At 43.9% G+C, this 26577-nt stretch overlaps 4 protein-coding genes across 11 annotated transcripts in view; all 4 read left to right on the top strand.

Moving 5' to 3' along the window:
• Positions 1 to 14335, top strand: part of PRKAR2A (protein kinase cAMP-dependent type II regulatory subunit alpha) — a 56262-nt gene extending 41927 nt beyond the window's left edge. Inside the window, exons 4-11 of the mRNA XM_064723984.1 lie at positions 242 to 325; positions 1501 to 1607; positions 5035 to 5188; positions 8209 to 8310; positions 10055 to 10129; positions 12536 to 12601; positions 13334 to 13472; positions 13972 to 14335. Of these exons, the coding sequence (XP_064580054.1) occupies positions 242 to 325; positions 1501 to 1607; positions 5035 to 5188; positions 8209 to 8310; positions 10055 to 10129; positions 12536 to 12601; positions 13334 to 13472; positions 13972 to 14105 (861 nt within the window). The 3' untranslated portion in view covers positions 14106 to 14335. The remainder of the gene's footprint in view (positions 1 to 241; positions 326 to 1500; positions 1608 to 5034; positions 5189 to 8208; positions 8311 to 10054; positions 10130 to 12535; positions 12602 to 13333; positions 13473 to 13971) is intronic.
• A 5118-nt stretch (positions 14336 to 19453) lies between these two features.
• On the top strand, positions 19454 to 23196 carry RPP14 (ribonuclease P/MRP subunit p14). Its single transcript, XM_064723859.1, has 5 exons — positions 19454 to 19581; positions 19696 to 19780; positions 20470 to 20546; positions 21142 to 21220; positions 21845 to 23196. The coding sequence occupies exons 1-5, from the start codon at positions 19511 to 19513 to the stop codon at positions 21899 to 21901; spliced, it is 369 nt and encodes a 122-aa protein (XP_064579929.1). The 5' UTR covers positions 19454 to 19510; the 3' UTR covers positions 21902 to 23196.
• HTD2 (hydroxyacyl-thioester dehydratase type 2) lies at positions 21924 to 22451 on the top strand. Its single transcript, XM_064723858.1, has one exon. The coding sequence runs from the start codon at positions 21924 to 21926 to the stop codon at positions 22449 to 22451; it is 528 nt and encodes a 175-aa protein (XP_064579928.1).
• Positions 23197 to 24689: 1493 nt separating the features above from the next.
• PXK (PX domain containing serine/threonine kinase like) overlaps positions 24690 to 26577 on the top strand; it is a 32327-nt gene continuing 30439 nt past the window's right edge. For all 8 annotated transcript variants that reach the window (XM_064724488.1, XM_064724487.1, XM_064724490.1 and 5 more), the window contains exon 1: positions 24690 to 24885. In XM_064724488.1, the coding sequence (XP_064580558.1) occupies positions 24784 to 24885 (102 nt within the window). In that variant the 5' untranslated portion in view covers positions 24690 to 24783. The remainder of the gene's footprint in view (positions 24886 to 26577) is intronic.

Raw genomic sequence — 26577 nt, 5'->3', positions numbered from 1 at the left:
TCTTCTTTCTTGTCTTTCTTCACTGCTATTTTTCAGATGTTAATTGTCAACATAGTATTTTTCTTACATGTCTTTCATTCTGTCTTGCATTGTATGTTTATATATAAATACTGTTTATGCAAACAAAAAGGACTGTATACTTTTGACACTTAAATTGTGCTCTGCTTTTACATGCTGAAGGTTTAGTCTGTAATCATATTTCTTTGTTGTCATGACTGTTCTGTTCTACTTTGTTTTAAAGGTAGTTCATCCAAAAACTGATGAACAGCGATGCAGACTGCAGGAAGCATGTAAAGATATCCTGCTCTTCAAAAACCTAGATCAGGTAATAGCATTTTAAGGAAATCTTAAATGGAGTTTATTTTTTTGTTATGTACAGTTATTATGATCTAAAAGTCCAGACATGGTTTTTAAAGACAAGAAAATAGGATTCTGTTTAAAAGATAAGGAATATTTTCAGTGTAGTGGTGCCAAGAGATGCTGCAGTGATAATTCCCAACTTCAGGAGTGCAGTAAATATTTCAAGTGCATCAGCAGCATGAAGATTGGCTTGTGTGTTGATGAAGAGTATTTTTAGAAACTCAGCTGTGATCTACATCTTCAACTTTGAACATCTGGTCATTGAAAATGCAGTGGAAGTATATTGTTTATGGGCTTGGGAATAGCAAAGATAGTAAAGCAGGTCAGCACCAAGGCAAGGCATTTATATGGTGTCATCTTTCTTGGCTTTCACAGTTTCCCTGGCTGTGCTGCTTGCAAAAAAAGGAAGTTTAGTCATGGTTTAACAGGGAAACCCAGCTGGAGCCTGCTGTGCAGACCAGCTTCATCCCATTTTCTGTCTGGGCTCCACTTCTGTACCTGTCCTGTCTCATCTGGGGCCAGAATTGCAGCTGCTCTAAGAGAACAGACTATCCAGGGAAATGAGTCTGTGGAGAGTCTTGTTCAGTACAGTCCTGATCATGAGTGGGGCTCTTTGATGATGATAGTACAGATAATTTACTAATTAATAGATATAGGTGAATAGAATAGATCATGGTGCCATTTCTATGAAATGAATGAAATAAATGTACTGTTGATCTGAATTGATGTGTGTCCATTGCAGTGAAGCTGTGTCAGATTATACCAAAGGTAGGTGTGTGCTTTGGCAGTGAAATGTGAAAATTGAGACATTTGGACATATATTTGAGATAATGGCTCTTCTGTGCCTGTGTCTGGTTGTCTGCATTACTGAACTTATATTAATAAGCTGGAAAGGAGTGAGCTGCCAGTGGAAATCAACATGTAACATCAGTATTACTTGTATTTTTGTACAGTCAAGTGTACAAAAGTTCCAGTTCACTATCCCCACCAAATGAAATGAGCTCACCCTTGTCCAGCAGTGTCAGACTTTTAAGTTGACCTTTAAGAATTTTCTATAAATCCATTTCCCACAGAGCAGTAACACTAAGGTGTGTTTTCTGATAGTTGATTTTTTTCCCCCCACTCCTGCTTGTTTTTTAGGAGCAGCTGTCTCAGGTCCTTGATGCCATGTTTGAGAGGAAGGTGAAACCTCAGGAACATGTGATTGACCAAGGGGATGATGGAGATAACTTCTATGTCGTTGAGCGGTAAGCAGCTGTGCCTGTGAAATGTAGAGGATGTTTTCTTTTCAGTTTCTTAGAAATGGCAAGGAATGTTTACTACAGGACAGTTTATGAAGGAAAATAATTTGTTCAGTTTAGGTTTTGTGCCTGTCAGCATAAGCACAGCTTAAAACCAGCCATATTACATGTTGTCTCTAGACCAGGTTAAATTTTTTTTTGAAGGAAGGAGGGGGAAAAGCAGCAAAGTAGCTCTGTGGTAAGGGGTAGGGGTAGGACATTATTTTCAGGAAGGAGAATATAGGAAATAGAAATCCATGGTAGTGGCCACCATGGAAAAACCTGGACTTTATTCAATTAGTTTTGATGACTGACTTCAAAGAGAGTTGGGGGTGCTCTGCCTCTCTTGGTTGTGATTTGTATTTGCAGAGTTTAAGGTGCCATTTTGGAATTTCTTCCATCAAGCAAATTCACATCATAATTTTGGGGATCACATATATGTGTAACAGGCGTATAGTACATACCTGTGTGCGTGGGCATTATTTGGAAAAAAATCTGGCTAATATTACTTTGAGTAACCATATCCAAAGACTAATTAACAACATGGTTTTATTTCCTTCTGCAAAACTGTAATGTTAAACAGAATATTACTGAGTGATTTACAAATGTCTGTTGGAACATGTTCTTAGCAAACTGCTTTTTTGGTGCACTGTTATCTTTTTATCACTGAAATAATGGCACCATTAATATTGTATGAAATGCTTTCAGAATAGTTCTTCGAGACAGGTTGTTGCCTTTTGAATTGCAGAAGAATTTCTAGGTTAGAAATTGTTTGTTTGAAATGCTTTTTGTTCATTTTAAGGACATTCCCTTTCTGGTTAGTGAAATTACAAAACATAGGGCTGCATCAAACGTATTCCAGCCATTCCCGGTCCTCTGCTATCCCACCCCATTAGCTAAACCAGTGCCCCATTTCTGCACTCTGTTGTCTTCCTCAACTGCTCTCCCTCCATCCAGTCCCATGTCTTTGGCTAGGCAGGCTCAGTTCCTTCTCTTGCCACATTCAGCAGAGAGATGAGGCTGTTACAGATAAGAGCAAGGTCCTGCAGATCAGAGCTTGTGGGAGCAGAGCCACCAGCCCTGCAGAGATGAGATCTGTGCACAGCGGTGGTTCCTGATTTTGAGGAACCTTAAACTCGGTTTGGGAGCCTCTCAGAAATGTTAGATGCTATCAGCCTATCTTGATTTGTTTCTGTGCAAGGCTCTTACCCTGTTGGTTATTAAAAGCTCTCTGCTATGAGTTTTAACCTAAAATGAAGAAGTGAAATGGAACCTTAACTTAGACACTCAGGTAAATGCTTTTATGGTCTCTGTTCTACTGATGCAGTGTTACTCACAACAGGTTTTTTCTGTCAATAGATTGTTGTATTGGAAGTTTTCAGGCTTTTAGGTTTTTGTTCTGTTTTGTTCCCAAGTTAAAAGTATGTGACAGAAAGGTCGTACAGTGAAGGAGATTAAATTGGTGCTGTCCAGTGACACCATGGCAGCCTTTGCTGTGAGCAGTAACTCGGCTGCAACTCTTTTGCTGGCTATTTGGTCATTAGGAATAACTTCTGCAGGAAGGAATTTTCAGTCCTTTCTCCCTTTCCAGTCTTCCTACATCTCCCCCACACTTAATTTTTCATGCAAAAGAATAGCAGAGTCTTGGTCCTTATGGAAACCACAATGTTTCCACTGTGTGCAAGTTTGGAGGACTCCAGCTCTTCCATGTGCCTTGTTACTCCCAAGTAATTAATGCCTAAATATTCCTGAGGATTGGTTTCTTTCTGTCTAAGTGAGCAGTGACTTTGTGTTCTGGCACAGGCTTTTTTTTCCTGAAGCCTTCTGCTTGCAGTACTTCCTCACCAGGTGTCCGAGTGTCTTTCACCATGCACGGAGGGGCAGCAGGCAGGGGAGGCACAGCCTGAGGGTGCAGCAGGAGTTCAGTGCCCTGTACAGGGAGGGGAGAGCTCAGAGGGATTTATTTATTGCATGGCTGAACATGGGACACTCATTGCTGCTGAGGAGGCACCTGCAGGGCAGGGTCTGTGCTGATTGAGCACTCATCGCTCAGGAGGGGCAGTCTCTGCTGCCTCTTGGCACACACTGAGCCACAATCTTGCTGAGCTGCCCTCTTCTGCTTTTTTGCTTTCTTTTTCTGCCTGAGGGTTTTATATTTTTTCATGTCAGTACTTTTCACTTGAGTCCTTGGGCTCGTAACGATTACCTTCTCAACAATTACACTTGGGCCTGTTTTTATTCTTCTTATCTTGCAGGGCTTTAGTTCATGGACACTCTCACAGCTCAGCAACAGTTTTCTCAGTAAAGCTGAGCCAAGGTCACCCAGTGTTGCATCACCAGATTAGTCCTTGGGCCAAAGACAGCTGAATGCTTGACTGAAGGTTGTTACATGGCTACAGTTATTTGGAAATAAATGGCACTAGTAAGTTACTTTCAGGCTGAAGGATGGAAGAAGTTGTTGCTGCTTTTGCTTAAGGCGTTCACATCTGGCTCTTCCAGATCAAAAAAAACCCAACTCTGAAGATTGTTGTCTCTGGTGCCTCTCAGAGTCATTAAATAGATATCAGACATTACAAGAATTAGTGACACTTTCCATCAATAGTAATCCTTTTCTGGTTTACTTTTAGTATGCTGCTGGTTTCTTACTCTCTTAGGTGTGAGTAAGCAGCAGAGTATAAGGTGTCTGGTAGGGTTGTTGTGCAGTCTCATGTGCCTTCCTTCCTCACCTAGTACCATTTCTGGTCATTCATTTTCTTTTTTACTTATGTGCCTAGTGATGTTATGGGATATATAATACCATTTTTGGTATTTCATAATACCAGTTACCATTTTCTGTTCAGAGATCTTACCTAGATATCAGTGGGTTTAGGCATCTTGGGGTATGATATACCCTGAAGCTGGAGTTGTGGCAAACCCATTAGTAGCAGGTGAGCAGTTGGATTGAGTGTGTCCCAAAGGTCCTGCAGCAATGCTGGCACTGAGAAAATGGGTAGAGATGGATCTGAGTGACTCTAGAGGCCTCACTGGGTAACACACGTGCTGTGAAATGTCACTGTTAAAGATGGTGAAAATGCTTCTCACCTTGGCCAGAACAGCAACATCAAAATACTGTGCAGAGGAAACCAAGTAGATCCTGCCCATGTCTATCAGGAGTGAAATGCTTTAGCAAGAGACAATTATTGTGAAAATAGTATAGATAGAAATGCTTTAGTAAGAGACAATTATTGTGAAAATAGTGTAGATAGAAGCAGCCGAGAATCAGGCAGTTGGAAAGCTCAAAAAGTTCCATCTCACACAGCAATAAAAGGACTATTTGTATAACAGCAAAAAGCTGTTCTCAAGGTTTGTACTGGGATGTTGTCTAATAAAAAGTGTTTGTTCTGTTGTGTTCCAGAGGGTTGTATGACATTGTTGTAGCAAAAGACAACCAGTCTCGCTGTGTGGGCCGCTACGATAACCACGGCAGTTTTGGGGAGCTGGCACTGATGTACAACACTCCCAGAGCTGCCACCATTGTTGCCACAACAGAAGGAGCCCTTTGGGGACTGGTAAGGAAATGAAGTTGCTCTCATATCATAATATTTTAAGGAGTACCTCAGCGTGTCCAGAGCTCCTCCTGATATGGCTCCTCTGCTCATAGGTATTTTATCAGGACCTGCTATCTCATCTCCTGGCTTGACAGGTCCATTGTGCAAATCTTTTTGGCTGACTTTCTGGAACAACTTGTCTATAAAAACTATATCACTAGTTCTATCTGTCCCTTTATAGTTTTGCTTTTACTGTAATTGGGGCTTTTGTTAGTGGGGAAGAAAAACCTCCTGCTTTTGTTTTCATCCTGCAGAGGACAGTGGAGCCATTAAAGTACCATATCTAAATTATGTTCTTTATTTTCAACTCACCTTCCTACCATTTTGTCTCTTAAAGGAATGGGAATGTGTTAAATATCTTCTTGAGGATGTTTGTAGTTTAAAGAGGCCAGAAAATTGCCCAAAGCTTTGTTTTCCTTCACAATAAACTGTGGTTCTGTTACCTTGGAAGAGGTTCTCAGGTCAGCATGACCTATGAGGTTCGAGCCAAATGATGGTGTTGCTTTGTCTGTAGCCCAGCAGTGCTGAATGTGAAGCTGCAGCCATTAGTTTCCTTTTTTAGTTCTTTTCTCTGCACTGTTTGGATGGGGTTATTTTCCCAGTGCTCTCTTACTCATCTCCGAGGTTGGCATAATGAGTGGATTGTGCGATCAGCAGAGCTTTGAAGCCACAAGTGCTGTGAGCCCCGGGCTCCTCGCTGGGGGCTGGCCGCTGTTCTGACCCTGATTGTGGGGCTGATAAGCTGCTGCTGCCTGTGGCTGTTCCTGCCAGCCCGGCCTTGCTGCGGGATCTGACTTCCCTTCTATTTGTGATGTTAAAGAAAAGAGTTTGGTAAATCAACCAGGGAGTAATGTCAGAATCTCATTTCTGAAGGAAGACAGAACAAAGCAGCTAGCTACAAACGGAGCTCATTCATAAAAGGAAGAAAATGAGAAGATGATTCTTTGTTCCAGTTTGCCTTTGCAAAGAACTGCAGAAATTGGGTTAATTTTGGGTTTAGTTTTTCTGTGATTATATTCAATTAATTAGCAAGGTGTAGATGAATAGGGACCTCTTGCTAATCATCTGTTCTGTAACATTTTATTAACTAAGGCTGCATTTTTATCTCAAACTTCAGTTATTTCTTCCAGTTACTCTGTTTGTTGCCATGTTTTATTGTACTGTTTTGTCCTTAATGTAATTTAAACATATTTTTATTAGTATGCAGAAGTCATTGCTTAAGCTCTTGGTTATCTGCCTTTTGGGAAGTGTGGATTATTCCTGCTGCATTGCAGGCTTAGGCCAACAGAAACAGGGAAGGCTCAGGCACAAAGCAGTTACCACAGCGGGTCCCTTCTGGAGGAGGGAAATGTCCTCAGCCTTTGCTGCTGAATGTGTCTGGGGAAGCCTCACGGTCACACTCGCTGCCTTCACAGCCTGGCTTTTTCTTGCTCAAACACTGCTGCTTTTCCTCCCTCACTGATGCTCTCAAGCAGGTGAATTCTGATTTTTTATGCTTTTACAGCTCCCCCCAGTTTCTGCATCTTTCTGCTTCTCCAAACACAAACATTTGAGGACACTTTTACCACTGAAGAATTCCTTAAAACCAGAAAAATGCTTATGCTTTATCATCTGTTTTTCTACTTTGAATAACAATAATGCCATCCTGCCTTTCATCTTCCTCATCCTTCAACTTTAATGTTCCACTGATACCAACTCTATTAGTCCTCATTATACTTATACTATAGTATGTAGTATAAGTATATAATATATATATATCATTATATTTTATACTTATAATATAATATATACTATATCATCTCTATTAGTCCTTATTATACAAATACCTAAATAATTATTTGCAGCCTGCATCCCTTAAAGATGTCCACTTACTTGAAAATACCTCTTCGCCTCAAAATGCTGCTGCTTAGGTACCAGCAGATGGTTTTGGGAACGGAACCGGAGGAATGGCTCTCAGGATGTTTCTGGGGTGGTTTTTTTTTGTGTTTTTTTCTTTTTTTTTTGGTTGGTGTGAGAGATTTTTTGTTGTTGCTTGTTTTTTGGTTTTTTGTGGTATTTTGTTTTGTTTGTTTGGTTTGGGACTTTTGGGTTTTGTTTGGGGGGGGTTGGTTTGGTTTTTTTGGGTTTGTTTTTTTGTTTTTGTTTTGTTTTGTTTTGTTTTTCGGTACCGTTTTCCTGACCAAATTTCTGCTCCTGTCCTCTGACTTCTTTTGGTTATTTACGCTTACGGTCCCAGCTGTGCACGGCGAACTCAGCTGTGGCTCTGTTGGCGGATGCCGGTGGGGCAGACGCTGAGAGGAGCCCGGTTCCCTGCGGTGCCCGGTGCCCGTGCCGGTTCCGTGCGGTGCCGGTGTCGCTCGGGCCGCGCTCCCGGTGCCGCTCCCGCTCCGCTCGGTTATGGCGGAGCCGCCGGCCCCGCAGCGCCGCCCTGTGGCCGCGGGGCGCAGCGCCGCTGGGGCCGGGGGGATTTTGCCCCCTTGGCGTTTGATCCTCTGTTCCTGACCTGAGAGCAGTATAAATCTTCAACTTTTAAAGTCTGTGACTCAAGTAGAGAAGAATCCATCAGACTTAGTTCTGCAGTTGCCTTAACAAGTGCTGGAAATGCCAATTTTCACTGGCTTCAGCAGGAAGAGCGAAACTTCTTCATTTGATGCAGAAGCATGATATATATATATTAGCAAACAGGCAAACAAAACCCCAAAACTCAACCCAAAAAAACTGTATAAGACAGAATAAAAATTGAATCCCTGAGTAGTTGTCTGAGAAGGATCAAGTCTTACAGCTCCCAGTTTTTTAATTTGTTATTGCCAGAAGTACTCTTAACAGGAGCTGTTGCAGTCATAGTGGATGTGGTATCACTTCAGCAGCTGCTTTCCCAGCCCTGGCATTTGCTGTAAATACTGGTTCATGTTTGTCAGGTCTTCAAACAGGGAGCATTTCAGTGAAGAGGAATAATGAATTTCTCTGTGCTGTTTTTGCAGGATCGAGTGACATTCAGAAGAATTATACTGAAAAACAACGCAAAGAAGAGGAAGACTTATGAATTATTTATTGAGTCTGTGCCCCTTCTTAAATCCTTGGAGGTAAAACCTCTCAGAGACATCTACATCAAGTTCTTGCATTAGCAGCAGCTCCAGTCAGTGCTCCTGCTATCTATATCAGAAATCTGTTGTTTTTGCTTAGAACAAAATATTGCTTTGGTATCACATACATTACACAAATTAACTTGCATTGCTGAAATAGTTTTAGGGTTTTTTCCCCGGATCCTTTATTCACAATAGCGATTTGCTGATTTTTATCTCAGTCTGATTTTTAAAAAGTTCTTTACACAAAAAAACCCCACATCAAAAATAGGTATTTCAGGGAACAGGTATCAAGATACAGTGTGGTAGTCAGGGCTGTGGTTTCTTGAGAGGGTGTGATAGTGAAGTAAGTATACAGTCAGTGGACACCTGACCTTTTATCAGCCAGGAATGGTTTTAAATTTGATACAAAGGTGTGAGCTGTAAAGTCTTGCTTTAAGCTTAACTTAATATTCAGGAGTTAAACTGCTAAAGGGAAGCACTGTGACTTGAGAATGCAGTCACACTGCCCTGTTGGGGTGTGTGGTGCCTGAATATAGGAACAATATGGAAATTATCACTTCCATTGATTCACCCTGTGTTGTCAGAGGGCTTTTGGAACTCACCAACCTGCTTTTATATTAGTCTGTTTCTGCCTTAAACCATAATTTAACTTTCCTTATAAAAAAATGCTTTCCAGCATTAATCTTGAGTATTTGAGCTCTTAATCCCCTTGGGAGAAGTTTACAAAATTGCAAATATCATTAGGTGTGAACAGCAGCCTCTACTGTGTATTATTTTGGACGTACATTGTAGCTGTGGAAGGGATAAATTACGACACCTTCTCTCTCAGTGCCTGGCTTAAACTGGTTCCATCAATGTGACTTTTTTTGAGCACAGAAATGACTCAAATATTTAAAGATACAGCAAAATAACTCATTAGCACTAGATGGCTTTTTGCATGACACATTGCAGTTGAATCATGCATGGACCAGAATTTGATTTCTCAAAGATAGGCAAGATGAAGGTGCACTTGGGGAATGAATGGATTGATTGCAGCTGAATCATCTGCTGAATTTTAACTGTTAGGCTTTTATTCCTTTCTTGGTATGATTTTTTGTGCTGCTCTGAAGCAGTGAAATTGTTTTGTGGGGTTCTAAATGGGTGGTGGGAAACACTGGAGAGAACTCTTTTCTCCCTTCCTGTTTGTGAAGACTCAGACGTGTCCTGGCATGGCAGGTGCTGCTCCTGCCCTTGCTCCCAGTGCAAAGCCCTTGTCCTGGTCATGTCACCTTCCTCTTCACTCTAGGAATGAGTTCTTGGACACAATTCTTCCCCCACACATGTTTAAGTATATAGTGGTTAAAATATTTTTGAAATGTTTTGCTGGTATTTCTCATTAGAGTTTGTTCTTAGGAAGTTTATAACATTTTTCAGAGTGTTTTTTTCAAATTTCAACTGAATCCTAAAGAAAGTGATTTTCCTCGCCCCCTTTGCTCTACACCAGCCAAATCAGATATTTTTTGAGTGCTCAGACAAGCCCAGGGATGGGACACTAGACAATTTTATTTTCCTGTTGATTATGTAGTCTTAACACCTGTGTTGCAGTACTATGATAATGTCATTTTGGGGCTATATTTATAAATTGTGTGTTTGTGTGTCTAGTGAATGTCTGTTCATTTCAGGAGGGGTCATAGAGATTCAGAAAGGTTCATAGAGATAAACTATAACTGATTATTGTTTTTAATTTTCCTCTTTGCTGCAGGCATCAGAGCGAATGAAGATAGTGGATGTTATAGGAGAGAAGGTGTACCAAGATGGGGAACGTATCATTTCTCAGGTACTTGAAATCTCAAGTTCTCTTTATCATTCTCCTTTCTGTGCTTCTGTTTTTTCTGTTTGGAATTGACTTGCAGAGTTGTATTACTTGGACCAACTTGGCATTTATTCTTTTAATATTTATTTCTGATTTATTTGACCACTTCTTGAATGTTTGGGGAATAGACAGTATGTATTTTGCTGCAAATTTATTCTATTACTTTAGCTTCTTGGTATTTTTTCTCTCATCTATGTTTTTTTAAGTAGTCTTTGCAAGGATTCAAGATGAGTGTGCCTTCAGGAGCTGAAATTAAATGTCTATGCAGTTTTCCATGAAATGCCCCATGTAGAGTTTTCCTAGGCCCCTATGGCCAGATTAAACAGGGACTCACTAGCTCTAAGAAACTGTCAGGGTTAATTGAAACCATTGTTTTTTCTTGTGCTTTCCTGAGCTGTTTCAGTGGTCTGGTTTCAGGTGAGTCCTTCAGTGACTGAGGAATGTTTTGTCTGCTGCAGTAGATCAAGGCCAGGGTGGTAGAACATGAAGCTGGATGAACTCAAGCTGTAGCTGTTTGATTTTTTTTTTTTTTTTTGGCTGTGACAGAAACAACTTTTTGAACACTGTTACAGACACTGGAATTATGCATCAGATTTAGCTGTAGGTTACTGTGTTGTAAAAGTGTTCCAGTTCAAGTAGAAATTAATGCAAGAAAGGCTTACCTGAAACTGCATGGTTTTGGTTACAATGTTGTTCTTGTTGTATAGACAGAATACAGTTCCTTGATAGTGTCTTGAATAATTGATCTTAATTATCTTGAATGTCACATAACTGAATATAGGAAGCAAGTTTGGTGATAACTGTCAAATTACTTCACTCCAAAAATACCCTCAATTTTTAAAGTTGAAACTCCTTTTGCTTAAGACCCTGAGAAAACTGAACTCTCAACAAAATCAGAGCTTATAAATCAGTATCAAAACTGGGAATTCATACCATCAGTGATCCAATTACACAGTTGGTTTTATTCTTTTTTAATAACTGAATTAAGGGCAAGGATGTAATTATCCTTATAAGGAGGATTAATAGTTTGGATAGGTCTGGGTGATGGCAGTACAGTGCTAGAGATGATGAAATTCTGTGCTTGGAAAAGATATGATAACTCTTAAATTAAAGCAGTTGCATCAATACCAGGAACCTCTTTTCCCTTGTGAGTAATTTAAAATTTTAATTACCTTTCTGGAATGTGACCCTTCAGTTAAGGGCAGTAAGCTTTAAAGCACTTGAAAATTGTTAGTAGTGTTATGAGGGTGTCTCCCACTCAGTTTGTTTCCATTCTTTTTAAAAATAAAATACTCTTTCAGCAGTTAGCACAGAGCATTATTTCACGCTGTGATGGTTGGCAGTGGTGAATGAAAAGTTTGCACTGCATGGCTTATGACCATTGCCAGGAAGCTTAGCTAAAGGCCCAATTTCTTCTGTAACTCCATGTTTAAATCTTGTATCATCTTCTCCCAGCCTTGTTTCACACTCAAGTTACAACCCTTTCTCTCCATCCTTCCCCTCACCTTTATCTCCTTGACCACTTGACTTAATGTCAGATTTCTCTCTCTCCTCACTTCATTTCAGGTTTTTCTGGTGAGCTGCTCCCATTCCCTTATCAGTTCCTTTTCCAGCCTTAGTCTCCCTGAAGCCTTTAGTCCCTTGGATTTTGGTTTGTAGCAGGAGGCACATTGCAGATCTCCACTCTGACTTCCAGCCCTATGCCAGGCCCACAGGGGCAAAGATAGAGAGGAAATGTCCTTCCTGTCACAGATAAAATTATAAAGTGCTGGTGGAGCTCTCCAGAGCAGATGTAAACTGGGATCACTTGAAGATTTTAAACATGATGAGGTTGAGGGAGATGTGAAAAATGTTCTAGAAAAATGTCCTCTCACAGAATGACAGAATAGTTGAGGTTGGAAGGGACTCCTGGAAGTCACCCTGTCCAACCCCTCTGCTCAAGCAGGGCCACAGAGTTTAATGGCACCTTCTTCCTACTGAAAGAAACAGTCACTGTTAAATAAAATCCCTGTTTTATTAAAATTTGCTTCTGAAAATTCTAGGTTCTGCTTAGTTTCACTAGCTGTTGCCTATTTCCATCAGGATCAGAAGATTTTCATTTAAGTGATTTTGCTATATATCATCAATCTCCTTTGTGTTTTCCTTTCCTCCTGCCCCCTTACTGAATGATGTGCACTAATGCTTCCTTCCCTGTGGGCTCCTCTGCTGTATTACCCAGCCAGTCACCTTTTAATGTTAAGAATCTGAGTGTTTGTCAATTCTAGCAGATTTCTGCAGAAGGCCTGGTTCAAATTGAATGCATGAATACCATTTATACATACTTTCACAGTCAAGTAAAAAAGAATTTATTTTAGCTTTTCTTCTTCACAGGGTGACAAAGCAGACTGTTTTTACATTGTAGAATCTGGAGAAGTAAAAATCTTGATTAAAAGCAAGGTGAGTTCAAATTGAGTGATTAGGCTTTGTATTAATCAATCTGTGATTTGACTGATTAATACAAGAGATGTGAAAAAGCCCACCCTGAGTTATTTTAATATATTATTTTATGATGTTGATCATCATTATTAGTGTGATGTAGGTTGTAAAATCCCATACCTGCTCTGAAGCAGTCAGAAGTCATTTTACTAAAGTGCCAAGGTCTTTTGCTTCTGTCTGCTCTCTGCAGACTGACCTGACATGTGAGAGACTGAGAGAGCCTGCAGCTCAACCCATCCCGTCCCTTCCCACACTGATACATTTTCCCTGGCCTTAAGGGTGGAGATGGAACTTTTCTTCCATGATTGTAGAAGATTGCACATTACAAAGTGTGGGGTCTGTTATCTTCAGTGACACACTAGGTGTTGGCATTTGCCTGGGTCTCTGTGCAGTCTGAAGCAGCCAGGGGAGCAGCATGTGGTGCATGATAAAGCAAAGTCTGTGTTAGGCTGCACAGCAGCAGTTCCCAAAGCTGTAGCAGTAGATACCTGCCTGTCTCAGAACTTGTGGGCTGGCACACATTTTCTTCCAGTTGAACCCGGTGTTGAGTTGTTCTACCATGACTTGGGAGCTGATAGTTTGAAGGCCTGAAACCAAGGAGCTTTGACAGGTGTAAAGTGTCTGGGATTATTAACTGTGGGCTTGTACAAGGACAGAGCTGTGTGCAAATAATGCAACTGCACTGTTTGACAGACCATGACGAGTAAAGAAGCCAATCAAGAGGTGGAGATTGCCCGGTGTCACAGAGGGCAGTACTTTGGAGAGCTTGCACTCGTTACCAACAAACCCAGAGCAGCCTCTGCCTATGCTGTTGGGGAGGTCAAATGTTTAGGTAAGCAGGTGGTCTGTGTTTCTAGTCATCCTTTTCTGTTCTTTGCTTGTCTCATGGACCATGCTTGAGTGAGCAGCCATCCAAAACCCAGCAGCCTTTTGGTAACTGGCAGTCAGGTTCCAGAAGCTGGGAGCATGGGCTGGAGGGGAGCTCCAGGTGGAAGCTGGAGAAGCACTGCTGCTTCCTCATGGCTGATTTTCTATGTTCTGTGTGTGTGGCCTGTACTGGTTTGTCACACAGTCTTCAGGTCATCTTTTAATACCACTGTGGGGGTGTATTTGCCTTCTGTGTTTATCTTTGAGATCAAGTTTGTATTTCATTAGTCTTGTTTCACCAAGTAACAGTACAGAGAGAAATCACAAACATGATTATCTGTTTCTGTGGTTTCTTTTGAAGCCTTAAGTGGGTTGAACTGAAGGTGTGTGATCTGAGTTCAAAAAGCAGATTGGTATTTGGTGTCCTTTTTAACAGTCTTGTTTTCACCTCTGTTCCATTACAGTCATGGATGTGCAAGCGTTTGAGAGGTTGCTTGGACCCTGCATGGACATTATGAAGAGGAATATTACACATTATGAGGAGCAACTGGTGGCAATGTTTGGCTCTAGCATGGACCTGATGGATCCAGGGAATTAGGCACAGGGTACCTCAATGCCTTCTTAGTTCAAGACACAGAAAAGCCTCCTATCAGCAACACAACTCACAAGGACAACGGACACTACGGAACAGTTACTGCTGCTGTTTTCTTGGGCATTTTAGAAACCATAAACAAGTCTCAGCACAGATGGATTGCTCACTCCTCCCTGCCTCCACTTTGCTGCTGATACTTCATTATTAGACCTAGATTAAAGATGATTCTAACCCTATGTTCACTTACTTGGTTCAGAATGGCGTCTGTCCAACAGTTCAAGTGCCTGATACGAAACCCAAAGTGTGCAAGACATAGGAGCCTCCTTCCTTCTGGGTGTCACTGTTGGGGTAAATTGTCCCTTCACATTCTCTAGTGGGAGGTTGCCTGTTCTGCAGAGGCAGCCTGTGTAATACAAGCCTTTTATGGGCTGATTACCTTCATCTGATGCTTTCCTTACACAATGTCAAATTTGCTTTTAATTGTAGCATCTGGGTTTGAAGTTAAAGTATCAATGGAGCCAATGAATGAGATGGCACTGAAGTTTTGGTCCACCTGCTGAAAGCAGCAGGTAATAAATACAGAGAACTCTTTAAACCAAGTAAACTGAGCTGGGGACATGGGAGAGTCTGCTTAGCAACCAGATGCAGAAAACGTATTTTAAGTGTTTTCTGAGCAGCAAAGAAAATTGGTTTACTCTATGCTGTCCAACAAAGTGCAGTGGTTCAGATCAAATGGCCTGAAAGTGTCATAATTGTCATCTCCCCAAATTTGCTCCTTATTCCTGACACTGAGTACATTTTATGGTGGTGAGATAACAATATATGACCTTCTCTTGCTTACAGAGATCCTTTATACTGCTACATTTCCCAGGGTGCAGTTGTTGACTGGGTCAGTTTTAAAGCTTTTTAAGGAGGTGAATGTTTTGTAATTTAAATGAAGACTACTTCTGTACTTGTTTACAGGAGCTTCCCCTAGTCCTAACATTTCACAGTATTTTAACTTCATTAGACACTTGAATGCTTCCAAATACCACGTTGATTTGCTAAACTTTTCAAAAGTTGGCAACATTTGACTTTGTAAAGCAAATGTCTTTGCTAACTACGCAGTTGGTGTGTTTGAGGAGTCTTTTTGGTTTAGGTGATAACTAAGCTAATGATGTTTATCTAAAATACCTGTTAAATTTGCAGCATTTATTAGGTAGATTCTGTTTCTATAGCTTTAAGGACCTTAATTGGCATATGGCTGAGATTTTATCAGGGTATTATCTAAATAAGAATCAGACCATGAGAAGGATGTTTTTATGGTGTTCAAACAGACTATATATATTAAGATATTGAATTTGGAGGTAATAAACCTAGTGACCCTTTGAGTTTGCATTCTTCCACAGCTCATGCAAAGCATATTGGTGTTTTATGGGGTTATAAATTTTTAATAGTGAATACTAGTGTAACAGAATTTGCTCTTTTTATTCATGGCCATGTAAGCAAGAATGGAAGGATGCTAATCTTGAATTCCTGCTTTTTAGTTATCACAGTGGACATTTCTCTAAGGCATGAGATGCTTAGCAGCAACTCTGAGATGATTTCTGGACAGTTTTTTCCCCACAGTGGATGAGCTCCTCCCATTTCCTGCAATATGAGTAAGATGGAAAGTTGATAAATTTGAATGACTGTTGTCCAGTTACTGTAATTGCAGTCATATTTTTATATAATGCAAATGATTTGTAATGGACACCACTGAACTTGGTGTTTCCATATTATTAAAGTTCTGGTCGTGATGTCTAGTGGCTGTTCTAACTGCATGTATTTTAGAACAGTGAATTTCACTTGCTTTCCTGGGCTGTTTTTTTGTCATAAGTTACAGCCAAAGAAGCAGCAGGTACTCTTCACTCATGCTTCCAAGGTTTAACACCAAAGACAAAAATAATTATTTTCATCACAGAATTTAAAAAACCAAACAAAACCCAAACCAAGCCAACAAAAAAAAAAAAAAAAAGAAGAAAAAAAACCCCACCAACTCATCAGCTCCTTGCAGTGATAGCAGATATAACTTTTAGGATGCTTTGGGCTCCATGACAAAGAGAGTTTCTGAAGCCAGCTCATGACTGTGCTGTGAACCAAACAGGAACTGGTCTCTAAACCAGCCTGAATTTCTGTGTTGCCTAAACTGTCATGTGAGCTAAAGAGAAACTTGCTGTGAATAATCACCAGCTGGCCTTTGCTGCTCCCAGGCAGAATGTCCTCTCCTTTATCCAGAGGAGCCTGGCAGGTGGGGCTGCCTTACAGATGGGTTCTGTAATGCCTTTGGTTCTGTGCAGGACAGGGCTGTAACCTCAGCACAGGCAAACACTGGCAGTTGCTCCAAAGCTTAACCAAAACCCAGGCAAGGCTGATCTCAGATTCTTGAGATGTTTCTGCCTCGAAGGCAGAACTTGATGGCTTCTGAAAGTCAAAGGAAAAGACAAGAATATAAAATCAAAATATTGGGATCCCATGTGAACAAGAACAAGCTTTTGAAGTTTTACCTTTCTCTGGGCTCCCTGGAGCAATGGCAGACTGGGCAGTGCCATCCTGCACCCAGGCTCTGTGCAGCATCATTCTGTGCTGTAGAGAGGCAGCTGGCTTTGAGCTGAAAGAAAAGGAGCTGCTAAGAAGGCTCATCCATTTAAGAGCTATAATGTGCAATGTGCCTGATTAGTTTGGTCTGGTTTAACCAACCTGTTTGCACGGGTTTGGAGCATGAAGGTAGTGGAAAGAAAGCTTCTTTAGTAAGATACTCAGTATTGCCAGGAATCTGGTTAGAGCACCAGCCGTGAGCAAAAGTGGGCGATGTGCAAGTGCTGATACTGAGTCCAGGGAGCAAGTACAGCACCTGTTAGTGACCATCTGCCCCACCCCTGTATCTCAGCTCGTTCCTTTGCACTCCGTTCATTGCAGTTGTTGCAATGTTGTAAGCCCAGGTGTTTTGTTACCACTCAGTGTTCAGTAAATCTGCCACTGAGTCTCTGAAATTGGCAGTGAAGAGAGATTAGTTTTTAATGAAACAACTCAGCAGCAAAGTGGGCACAGAGGATCATGTTTTTGAGGCTCAGAGGAAGACATCTCCTGTTTGTGATTCCCTGCTCTTGTGATTGTTGTGAAGTCAGTGAGAGGGGCTTTCAGTGGTTAAATATCCTGGCACTTGGTATTTATGTCTAATGTCACAGCACAGGTTTAACAATGTAAAAGAACAAAAAAGTGTGGAAGTGCTCCCTTCTTAGAAACAAAAGTGCAGAACTTAAAATAAAACTTTGAAAACAAAGTGCAATTTTGCACAGAGGGCAAAAAACCCCTGAAACTCCTTTGAATGTCACTTCCATTCTTCCTTTCTTTTGCTGAAAGCAGACTCTTGTTCTTGACTTGTATTTGTAAACTAGTCTTGCCAAAATACACGTTGGGTTTTTTCACTTCAGATAATTTTTGTTGTTACAGTCGTTGCTGATCATTTCAACTTCTTTCAAACCATAAATTTTATTTCAAGAGGCCTTCCCTGTGGATTTCCTCCTGGTGCTCTGCAGCACTACACTGCTCTTTCAAGAGGCAAGAGAAAGTCACCTCACAGGAGACACTCAACACAGCTTAGCTGGCTGGAGCTAATGATGCGCTACTAATTTTCCTCTGTGGGGCAGGAGGGGAATTAAATTCTGCATAAAGTTGCTACCTCAAGGCTCCAATGCTTTTAAAGGTCTTTCACTTGGGAGAATTTAATAAGACAGTTCTTAAAATTGGTCTGTTCTTTTGAGTTAAATGGGTTTTTTTAATTGATTCATTGAGGGACCCTTATTTTAATTCATTTTACTACTTGATTCTCAAAGGATGAACAGCTGCGAAGTTTGATTCTTGCACTGTAGTGTTGAACATGAAAAAAAAATATCTGCCATATAAACATATGGTTTTAACAAGTTAAACCACTCTGGGGTTCAGCTTCACTTTTGGTTAATAAAAAACTGACCTGTTGTGTCCAGCCTTCCTGTACAGTCCTGTGTGTGCTCGTTATTGACTCGCTGCAGCTGACACAGCCCCAGCCTTCCAGCAGCTCCCTGGATGCACTGGGAGTGCCTGAGTGAGTTCCTCTTGCAGCACCTGCCCCACTGCAGTAACAAAAATACATTTTATACAGCACTTCACCTCCCAAGTTTTGCTGCTTGGTGATGAAATTTTACTAATATTTTAAAAGTAATACAAACTACTGTAGGTAGTGTTGGTCCCAGTAAAACTGGCTGCTCTGATAGGTTTGCAAAATTATTGTGGAACTGATTTATTGAGCACTACACTAACTGGTGATCAGTTCCCAGAGAAACACAGTATTCCTGAAGGTATCTTGTTAGCCTACACTTACAGCTACTGAACATTATGTGGCAAACTACCTTTTCTTTAAACTAACTAACAATCCAAAAATTACTTTGGTACATGTGAAATTATATTTGCGTTTGCTGAAGTTTGGTTTCTGAATGTTTGGCAGAGTTTGGTTCAGTTTGGTATGTTTGGTACAGTTTATGTACCATTTTTAAGTCAGTCCAGGAGCGGAGCTCAGGTAGATTGTGGTGCTAGGCTTGAGAAAGCTCTGCTGGAATAATGAGGACTTTTGCACAGACTGAGCCATGTGAAGGTGCAGGCAAAAGGTGTTCTGTGAGCTGGGCCTTGACTCAAGCCTGCTGGATGTACATTGGGCTGCTCTGCAGTGTTACCCTGCTGGGGTCAATGCTAATTCCCGGATAAACCTTCTGGTAAAAGAAGGACGATTCTGTGAGGTTCTTTTGAGGATAATGTTTAATTATTTCAGCAGAGCAAAGGTACTTCCATCCTTTCTGCTGTTTCTGGGGTAAGGATACATTTAATGGCAATCTTTAGAACAGGTACAAGTTACTAAAATTGTGTTATTTTATCATCTCAATTAGCTGTTGACTGGTGAGTGCAGACAGGCTGTCAGGATCGTTCTGTGCACTTTCCAATTCCTTTCAGCTGTGTGTCCCTGCAAATCTGAGTCTGGGGCAGCAGAGTCTCCTCAGTGTCTGTAAACTTTCCCCGAAGTTGTCTCGGGAACAGCCCCTTAGCTCGGAGGCCCAGCGCAGCCGCGTTTCCGTGCCCGCCTGCAGGGGTGTGTTTGTGCTGCGGCGCTCCGTGTTTGCCTTCGCGAAGTTAAAGCTTGGTCTGTTCCCGCCGCTTCCCAGAGATTCGTCTCAGCCTCAAGACACTGCTCTGGCTCTCCTCCCTTCCGCAGGGCTGCGTTTGGTGCCACGGGCGCGGCTGCGGGCCTGGGCCGGGCCACGGCGACACCGGAGGCGCTGCGCGGTTGCCATGGCGACAGTGACCCCGCGCGGCTGCCGTAGAAGGGGCGGGCGGGCGGCGCTCGCGGTCTGGCGGGGCCGGGAATGGCGGCGGCCGCGTTCGAGCGGCGCGTGCTGCGGAGCGCGGCCGAGCATCACTATCTGCGCGTGCGCCTGTGAGCAGCACCCCCGAACCGGGACCGCAGAACTGGGACCCCCAAGCCGGGATCCCCGAGCCCCCCTCAGAGCTCTCCTGGCCCCTCCTGACCCCTGTGCTCTCCTTCCCGCAGGGAGCTGCCCGACGGCGGGGCCCGGCCGAACGCCGCGCAGTTCAAGCAGCTCGTGGTGACGGCGCTGAGGGAGCTGCACGGAGAGGTGGGACCGGTACCGGGACTGCGGCTCCGGCCCGGGCCGGGAGAGCCTTGCGGGAGCGGGGTGCTGTCCCGGAACAGCCCAGGGGTGGATGGGCCGGGTTTGACCCGCCGGTGCCCGGTTAGCAGCCGCTCTCCCGACTCGCTGCCAGTGGAGCTGTGCGGTTCGGTTCGGTGCCCGCAGCCATCCCTGGCAGCGCTCAGGGTCGGGTTGGACCGGGCTCGGAGCAGCCTGCTCCAGTGGAAGGGACCGCTGACCCGGCAGCCGGGCTGGAGCTGGGGGAACTCTGTAAGGTCCCTTCCAGCTCAGACCGCTCTTTGGTACTTGTTTTTAGAATTTGTGGTATTGATGCTTTTGCTGGACAGAGGCTTTAAAAGGAATTGTGGGAAGGGAACAGCTTTTGGATGGGAAAGCCCACAGCACTGGTTTTGCTCTGTTTACTCTATTGCTGGCTGACTTTAGGCAGGTCACATCACCTCTTGGCTGTAATGTGGAAATAAAAGTGGTTTCTAAAGAACTCCGAGAGGAAGGGTGCTGTTTAATATCCAGTCATGTGACTGAAACACTTGTATGAGATTTGAGTGTAACTATAACACCTTTAATGATGTTACATGCTGGGGGTGAAATCAGTTGCTTATAAACCACGATAAGAACATAGGGTGATAGTTACTAAGTAACATTTGTTTTCATAGGTTGGAGCAGCTTTGCCTGTTGACGTCTTAACATACGAGGAAAAAACTCTGTCTGCCATATTAAGAGTCATTAGCAGGTAAGGTGCAGTCTGTGCTTCCATGTCATGAAAATATTTTTTGCAAGAAAATAGAACTCTTAAACTAAGAATGGCTTGTGAAGAATTAAGCCTAGCCTGCAGATATTTGCATACAGCATGCAGAAAATAATTACTGAGTCTTCGTAACTTTGTGCATCAGTACATTATTCCTGCTTTAAACCACATTAAATGATTTTAATGGCTTTAAGACAGGAAGTAAGCATTGCTGAGGTAGTGACTTTAAATCTCTTTCTGTAGTAAAGATGAGAATGGTTACTCTAAATGGTGATGACAACTGCAAGTGATTTGGGTGAAGAATGGACTTAAATGCACACTGAGAACAAGAACAGTTCTGGTAAAGTGAACTTGAGGTTGCAGTACATAAGTCTGTGTCAAAGACAAGAGACTGCAGCCACTGCAGTAATCCTTCAAGATGCAGTTTTGCTGCTAGAATTCTTTAGTGAAATTACCAACTGTTGAACTGTTAAGGGTTTGTTACATTTTGCATAACATACTTTCTATTTGAGATGTCTATGCTGCAGGAAAACAGAAAACCTCAAATTTCATTAATATGTTTTGTTTTCTTTTTATCTAGTGGCCTTGTCAAGCTGTGGAGTGCTCTCACCTTGCTGGGCTTCTACCAGAACAGGAGGTGTGCCTTCCGGGTGCTGCAGGTAAAGCCCTGTGGGGCTGGGTGCCTTCCCCCACGTGTCAGCTCTGGCTCCAAGCTTGGCAGGCTGCCTCAGCCTATTGCCTGCTCATAGAAAGATGGCCTAGATGCCAAACTGCCTTGCTTTGGGAATGATGTGCCTTTCAGTGCAGGTCTGTGGGCCCCTGGTTGAGCAGTTCTCATCTTAAAATGAGTCTTGTACAATGTGACAGTAGTGGCTGTCTCATAACTTCACGATTTCACTCCAGTGACAAGTACTGATGTGATTAATAATCTGCAAGAAAATAATTTCTGGCAAGTGCTGTTCATGACCCACATCTTGGTCCAGGTTTTATTTTCCCTAGTTCGCTTTCTGCCTTTCTAATGATTATTGTCAACTGACCTCGTTTAACATGCATTTCCAGAGCTTGTTTTTTTCCAGAGGATGCTGCTTAATAAAATGAGTTCTGAGAATTCTTTGTTTCTGAAGCCATGGCTAGACAAAAGTCTGCTCAGGCATAACTCTAAGTTTTTAATCTATCATGTGAAAGGAAAATTGAAGTATTTTTAACTTTGAGAGCACTTGATGGTGGGTTTTTTTAAGGCTTTAGTTGTTCAGTTTTGTTTGTTTTTTCTTTCCCCAAACCAGACATCTCCGTTTCTGCTTGCGTTATCTGGCAACAGTAGAGAATTAGTCTTGGACTGAAGGCAATTGATGGTTCAGCTGCATGCAGGAGAAGTTCCTGGAAATGTTGTGGCCCTTCAGGTGTGGAATTTCTGGAGGGATTTTCCAACAAAGAGCCTTGACAAAGCCAATGTTTATCAACTCACTGCTTGGACATCCTGCATTTCAGAACTTACACGTAAAAGTTGGAGACAAAGCTGAACTTAGCAAGGCTTTTACACAGAATGATGTAGTTACTTTTTCTTATTTGACAGGTGACACAAATCCTTTGCATCTAAATGAAGAGTTTGCAAAGAAGTCTAGGTTTGGGAGAACCGTTGTCCATGGAGTTCTGATCAATGGACTTATTTCTGCAGTTCTGGGCACCAAAATGCCTGGTCAAGGATGTATATTTCTCTCCCAGGAGATTCGTTTTCCAGCTCCTTTGTATGTTGGTGAAGAAGTCACAGCTGCAGCAGAAGTGCAACGACTGAAGGGTTCTGTTGCACACATTTCTGTATCATGTCAGGTCAGAGAAAGTGGGAAAACTGTTATGGAAGGGATGGTGAAAGTCATGGTGCCAGAGAGTTAGAGCTGTTCATCATGTGCAACTTCAGCATAAAGGCCAGAACCAATGTACACTTAGTTTTGAGTCTCTTTTTATGTGAAATCACAAAACCAGTAAATTTGCAACAAAAGCCTTTCAAAATGTCTGAAAGTGCACAAACTTAACCTTACTAGAACTGCATTGAAATTAGAGCTTTTCCTTTTTTCACCATGGTGGGTTTCTCTGCCAAGGTGAACCAGGCACTTGCTGTGACAAAGTGGCACATTCAGAGAAGCCTTTGTGCTGCCACAGTGGGAAGTTTGGACTGGTGGGGCTCACACTGAGGCTGTTCTTCCTGGTAAAATTGCAGTCCACACCAGCAAAGTTCAGTTAAAACTTGTTCCTTCTGTACAAAGCAGCTGTACTGCCAACAAGCACTGGGGAGGGGACAGTGCTGTGTTCAAAAGAAACAGAAGTGGAGGTGCTGACACTCATGTACTGCAAGATGTGTTGTAATCTGCATGGCAGCTCCAGCTGGTGCTTCTTCTGAAACGTGCCTCCCAGAAAGAGAGTGAAGAAGGCTTTAAAAAAATGTATTGTCACAACTTGTACTGACTGTATTTGTGCTCCTGAGGGCAAGACAAACAAGGGCAGATGATTTGAGTACTAACTGTATGGCTTCTCTCTCTTTGCTTAAATGTGTGAACATGGATTTCTCTTTGTCCACTAAAAGTACCTTGGTAGAGTAGACTTCTGGCAAATTCATTAGTAAATCATCTGGGTTAAATTATTTTAGTACTGGCATAAGATTGTTATACACTAAGGAACTTCTTTTAGGAAGGATTGAGGCCATCAGGAGTCAGTTGGTGGCTCATATAACTTCCTGGCAAAGTGTCTGTTATCCCCCTGTCTTCTCTGCAGCAGAAATGCATTTGAAACTTTCCTTGACTGCAAATAACCTCAGGAGTTGTCTGCTAAGAAAAGAGAGTTTCTCCTCAGCCTGTGGTGAAAAGCTGCTGGTAAAACAGCTGCCCTGCCAGAGTGTGCTGCACTCTAACCCCAGGTGTTAGTCACTGGAGCAGAGGGAGGGGTGATGTGTCAGGTGTTTGACTCCATACCTTCTCCTTCCAAAGCTTGGAGTTTGGCCTGTGTGCAACCTGGAAGCAGTAATTAGGAAGAGGTTTCCTTATCTCTTGTGTGTAGGAACTGTTTCACTTCAAGTTTCCTTTCCTTCTGCCTCAGGTCACTGCCTGTCACTGGTTTTGCTGGACAAAGCACTTCATCCAAGCAGGCCCCTCCTTCCCCTGCCTCTCCCAAGTGGAAGTTGTCTTGTTAAGGCCTATTAACAAAATGAATCAGATCTGGGCCTGACCTCCTGGGTCACTGCAGGAGCAGTAGTTTGGGGAGTTGGGGTTGGCCTTCCAGCCTGGCTGCTGAACCACAGCAACACAGCCCATTTTCCTCTCATCATGGAGCTGCAAGACAGAGAGATGAATCTGCTCATGACACCTGCTCCAGGTGTATGACAAACCCCAGCTCTGCAGTCTTACAGCATCTTAAGTGAGAGTAATTCCTGTGTATGGTGTAAAAAGAGGAAATGCAGACAGGTGCCCAACTTGTAGGTTCTCAAGCACTAAGCAGTATTCAAATAGAAAGTTTCTTATGCTGCTGCAGTCAGTCATGTTGAGGAATTCAATTGTTAATAACTTTAAATTGTGTTTGACAAACAACCAAACCAGAAACCAAAACCCCACAAAAGATCAACTCCAAACCTTAAATTCTAGGAATTGAGTAAAATATACAGTATATTCTGATTATTTTATTAACACAAAGCCCCCTGAGAGGTGAAGAGCAGCAAGTGCCCTAATAATTTTCCTGGTCTCTTTGGGAGGACCAGCCGTGTCTCGGGGCTGATTCCCCCGGGGCTGCAGCTGCTGTTGCTGCTGTCAGGCACGGGAGGCTTGGGTGGCGGGGTGACTCGACTACACTCATGGCTTCCCCTCCAGCCCCTTTCCCCGCGGAGACGAACCTCCTCGTGTCCCCCATCCCGTCCTGTTCCCCATCCCCGCCGTGTCCCCCATCTCCGTGTTTCCCCCCTCTCTCCCTGTCCCCATCTCTCCCTGTCCCCCGTCTCTCCGTGTCCCCGTCTCTCCGTGTCCCCTATCCCTCCTTGTCCCCCGTCTCTCCCTGTCCCGCGCTCCCGGGGCGGGACCCGCGCGGAGCGGCGGCCGCGGCGCCCCCTTGCGGCGGGCGGTGGCAGCGGCGGCGCTAAGGCCCCGCGGCGGCGGCGGCGCTGCCGTGTTGACAGCGGCGGCCGCGCCGGGAGCTGCCCCGGGAAGCGGGTTGGCGGCGCCGGTTCTCCGCTCCCAGCTCCGCTATGGCTTTCATGGAGAAGCCGCCGGCCGGCAAGGTGCTGCTGGACGACACGGTGCCGCTGACAGCGCAGATCGAGGCGAGCCAGAGCCTGCACTCGCACACGGTGAGCGGGGCAGGCCGGGCCGCGGGGGCAGGCGGGAGCGGCCGGGGCGGGGGAGGGAATGGAGGGAGCCGGTAACGGGGGGCGCCGGGGGGTGCTCGGGGTGCGCGGGGCCGGCCGGGACACGGCGGGAGCGGGGCTGGGCGGGGGCCTGAGCCGAGCCCGCGGCTGCGGGGCCGGGGGTGGCGGGAGGCGGCGGCTGCGGCGGGGCACTGCGGGGTGCGCTGGGGGCGAGCGGGAGCGGGGCGGGAGGCGGCGCGGGTCCCAGCGCCCCGGAGCCCCGCGGTGGGGAGCGGCGGTGCCTCGGCTCCTTCGGCCCCTCTCTGCCCGCGGGGCTCCCGGGGACAGCCGGCAGCACCCCCGGGAAGGACCGGGGGCTCTGCGGGGGCGGCCGCTGCGGGGTTCGGCTGCCCCGCGGCCGCTCCGAGCGGGCCTGTGCGTTCCTGTGATTCCTGCTGCCCCCGGGGTGTGCAGCCCGCGGAGCAGAGATGGGCTCTGCCCGCCGCGTTCGGGTGGCGGTGATGGAGTTACACGTGAACGGGCTGCGTTCGCCTCCGGGTCCTGCCGTGGGGCCGAGCGGCGGCTGCGAACCGCAGGGACCCCGCAGCCCCAGCTCGGGGAGCGGTGGCACTCAGCAGAACAAACCCTGCCGTGACTTGGGTGTCACGGATTAATTCTTTGGGATGCCTAGGACACATGCACAGTGCTTCCATAAGAACTGTCTTTGAGCATGCAGCAATAATGCAAATTCTACAATGTCCTGTCTGCAGTTATTTTCCACTTTGAAAACCGGGTTTCATTATAGTATGACCAAGCAGTAGCATGAATCAGAGAACTGGCTGTAATGAGCTGAGAGCAGGGATGCTGGAGAGGAGGCCAGAGGTAGCTCAGCAGCAGGTACTCCAGTGGGAAGCTTGCTTTAAATGGAGAGAGGGTTTCCTTATGTCCCTTACCCAGCTCTGATGCCTGCATTGTGGATTGCTTCCTGGTTCCTGCATCTGTTGCATACCCTTAACCTGAACAACAATAACTGCATGTTCACCATGGGGTATACACTAATTTACAGACTGTCTTATTACATACTCTTCATATAAATAATTCACACTAAGAAGTGGTTTATTTTTTGTCTGAGGAGCTCACATTTCTTGACGTTCCAGTCTTTCTCTGAACAGAAGTTAACTATGAGAAATTGTCTAAGAGGACTTGTGAATCCAACAGGCTGTGGCTCTCAATTGGTGCAACTCCTCTTCTTATAAGTAAGACTAAAGAGGTTTATTTCCTGGCAAGTGTGATGCTTTTTACCTGATTCAATAGCTGAAGGATGGGTGTGCCAAGTCCTGTGAGAAGTTGTGTAACTCCTAATACTCCCCAGCAGACCAGATTATGTTTCATTAGTAGCTTGTTTCCTTATTATGCCTTTTCCTTAGTGCAAATGACAATAGCGTTTTGTGTTCTTTCCTTTGGTTTGCATGGTTCTGGTTGGAAAAGGAAAAGTCACAAGATTCTTTTAGAATGATCACTTGGAAGAACTTTTGCAATCCAGACTCTCCTTGTGTCATCTTGTGTGAGGGAGTGCGATAGCCCTGTCTTTCATCTCTGTATTCTGTTACTAACAGTTGTGTAGGAAAATTCTCTGCTGTTTTCTTCTGATCTTTTCTTAATAACAGAATGCTGGAGCACCGTGCCTTTTGAGTT

The sequence above is a fragment of the Zonotrichia leucophrys genome, chromosome 12 (assembly GCF_028769735.1).
Source record: "Zonotrichia leucophrys gambelii isolate GWCS_2022_RI chromosome 12, RI_Zleu_2.0, whole genome shotgun sequence".
In the NCBI taxonomy this organism is placed as follows: Eukaryota; Metazoa; Chordata; class Aves; order Passeriformes; family Passerellidae; genus Zonotrichia; species Zonotrichia leucophrys.
Note: the sequence above shows the minus strand (reverse complement) of the source record. Positions and strands in the feature narration are given on the sequence as shown.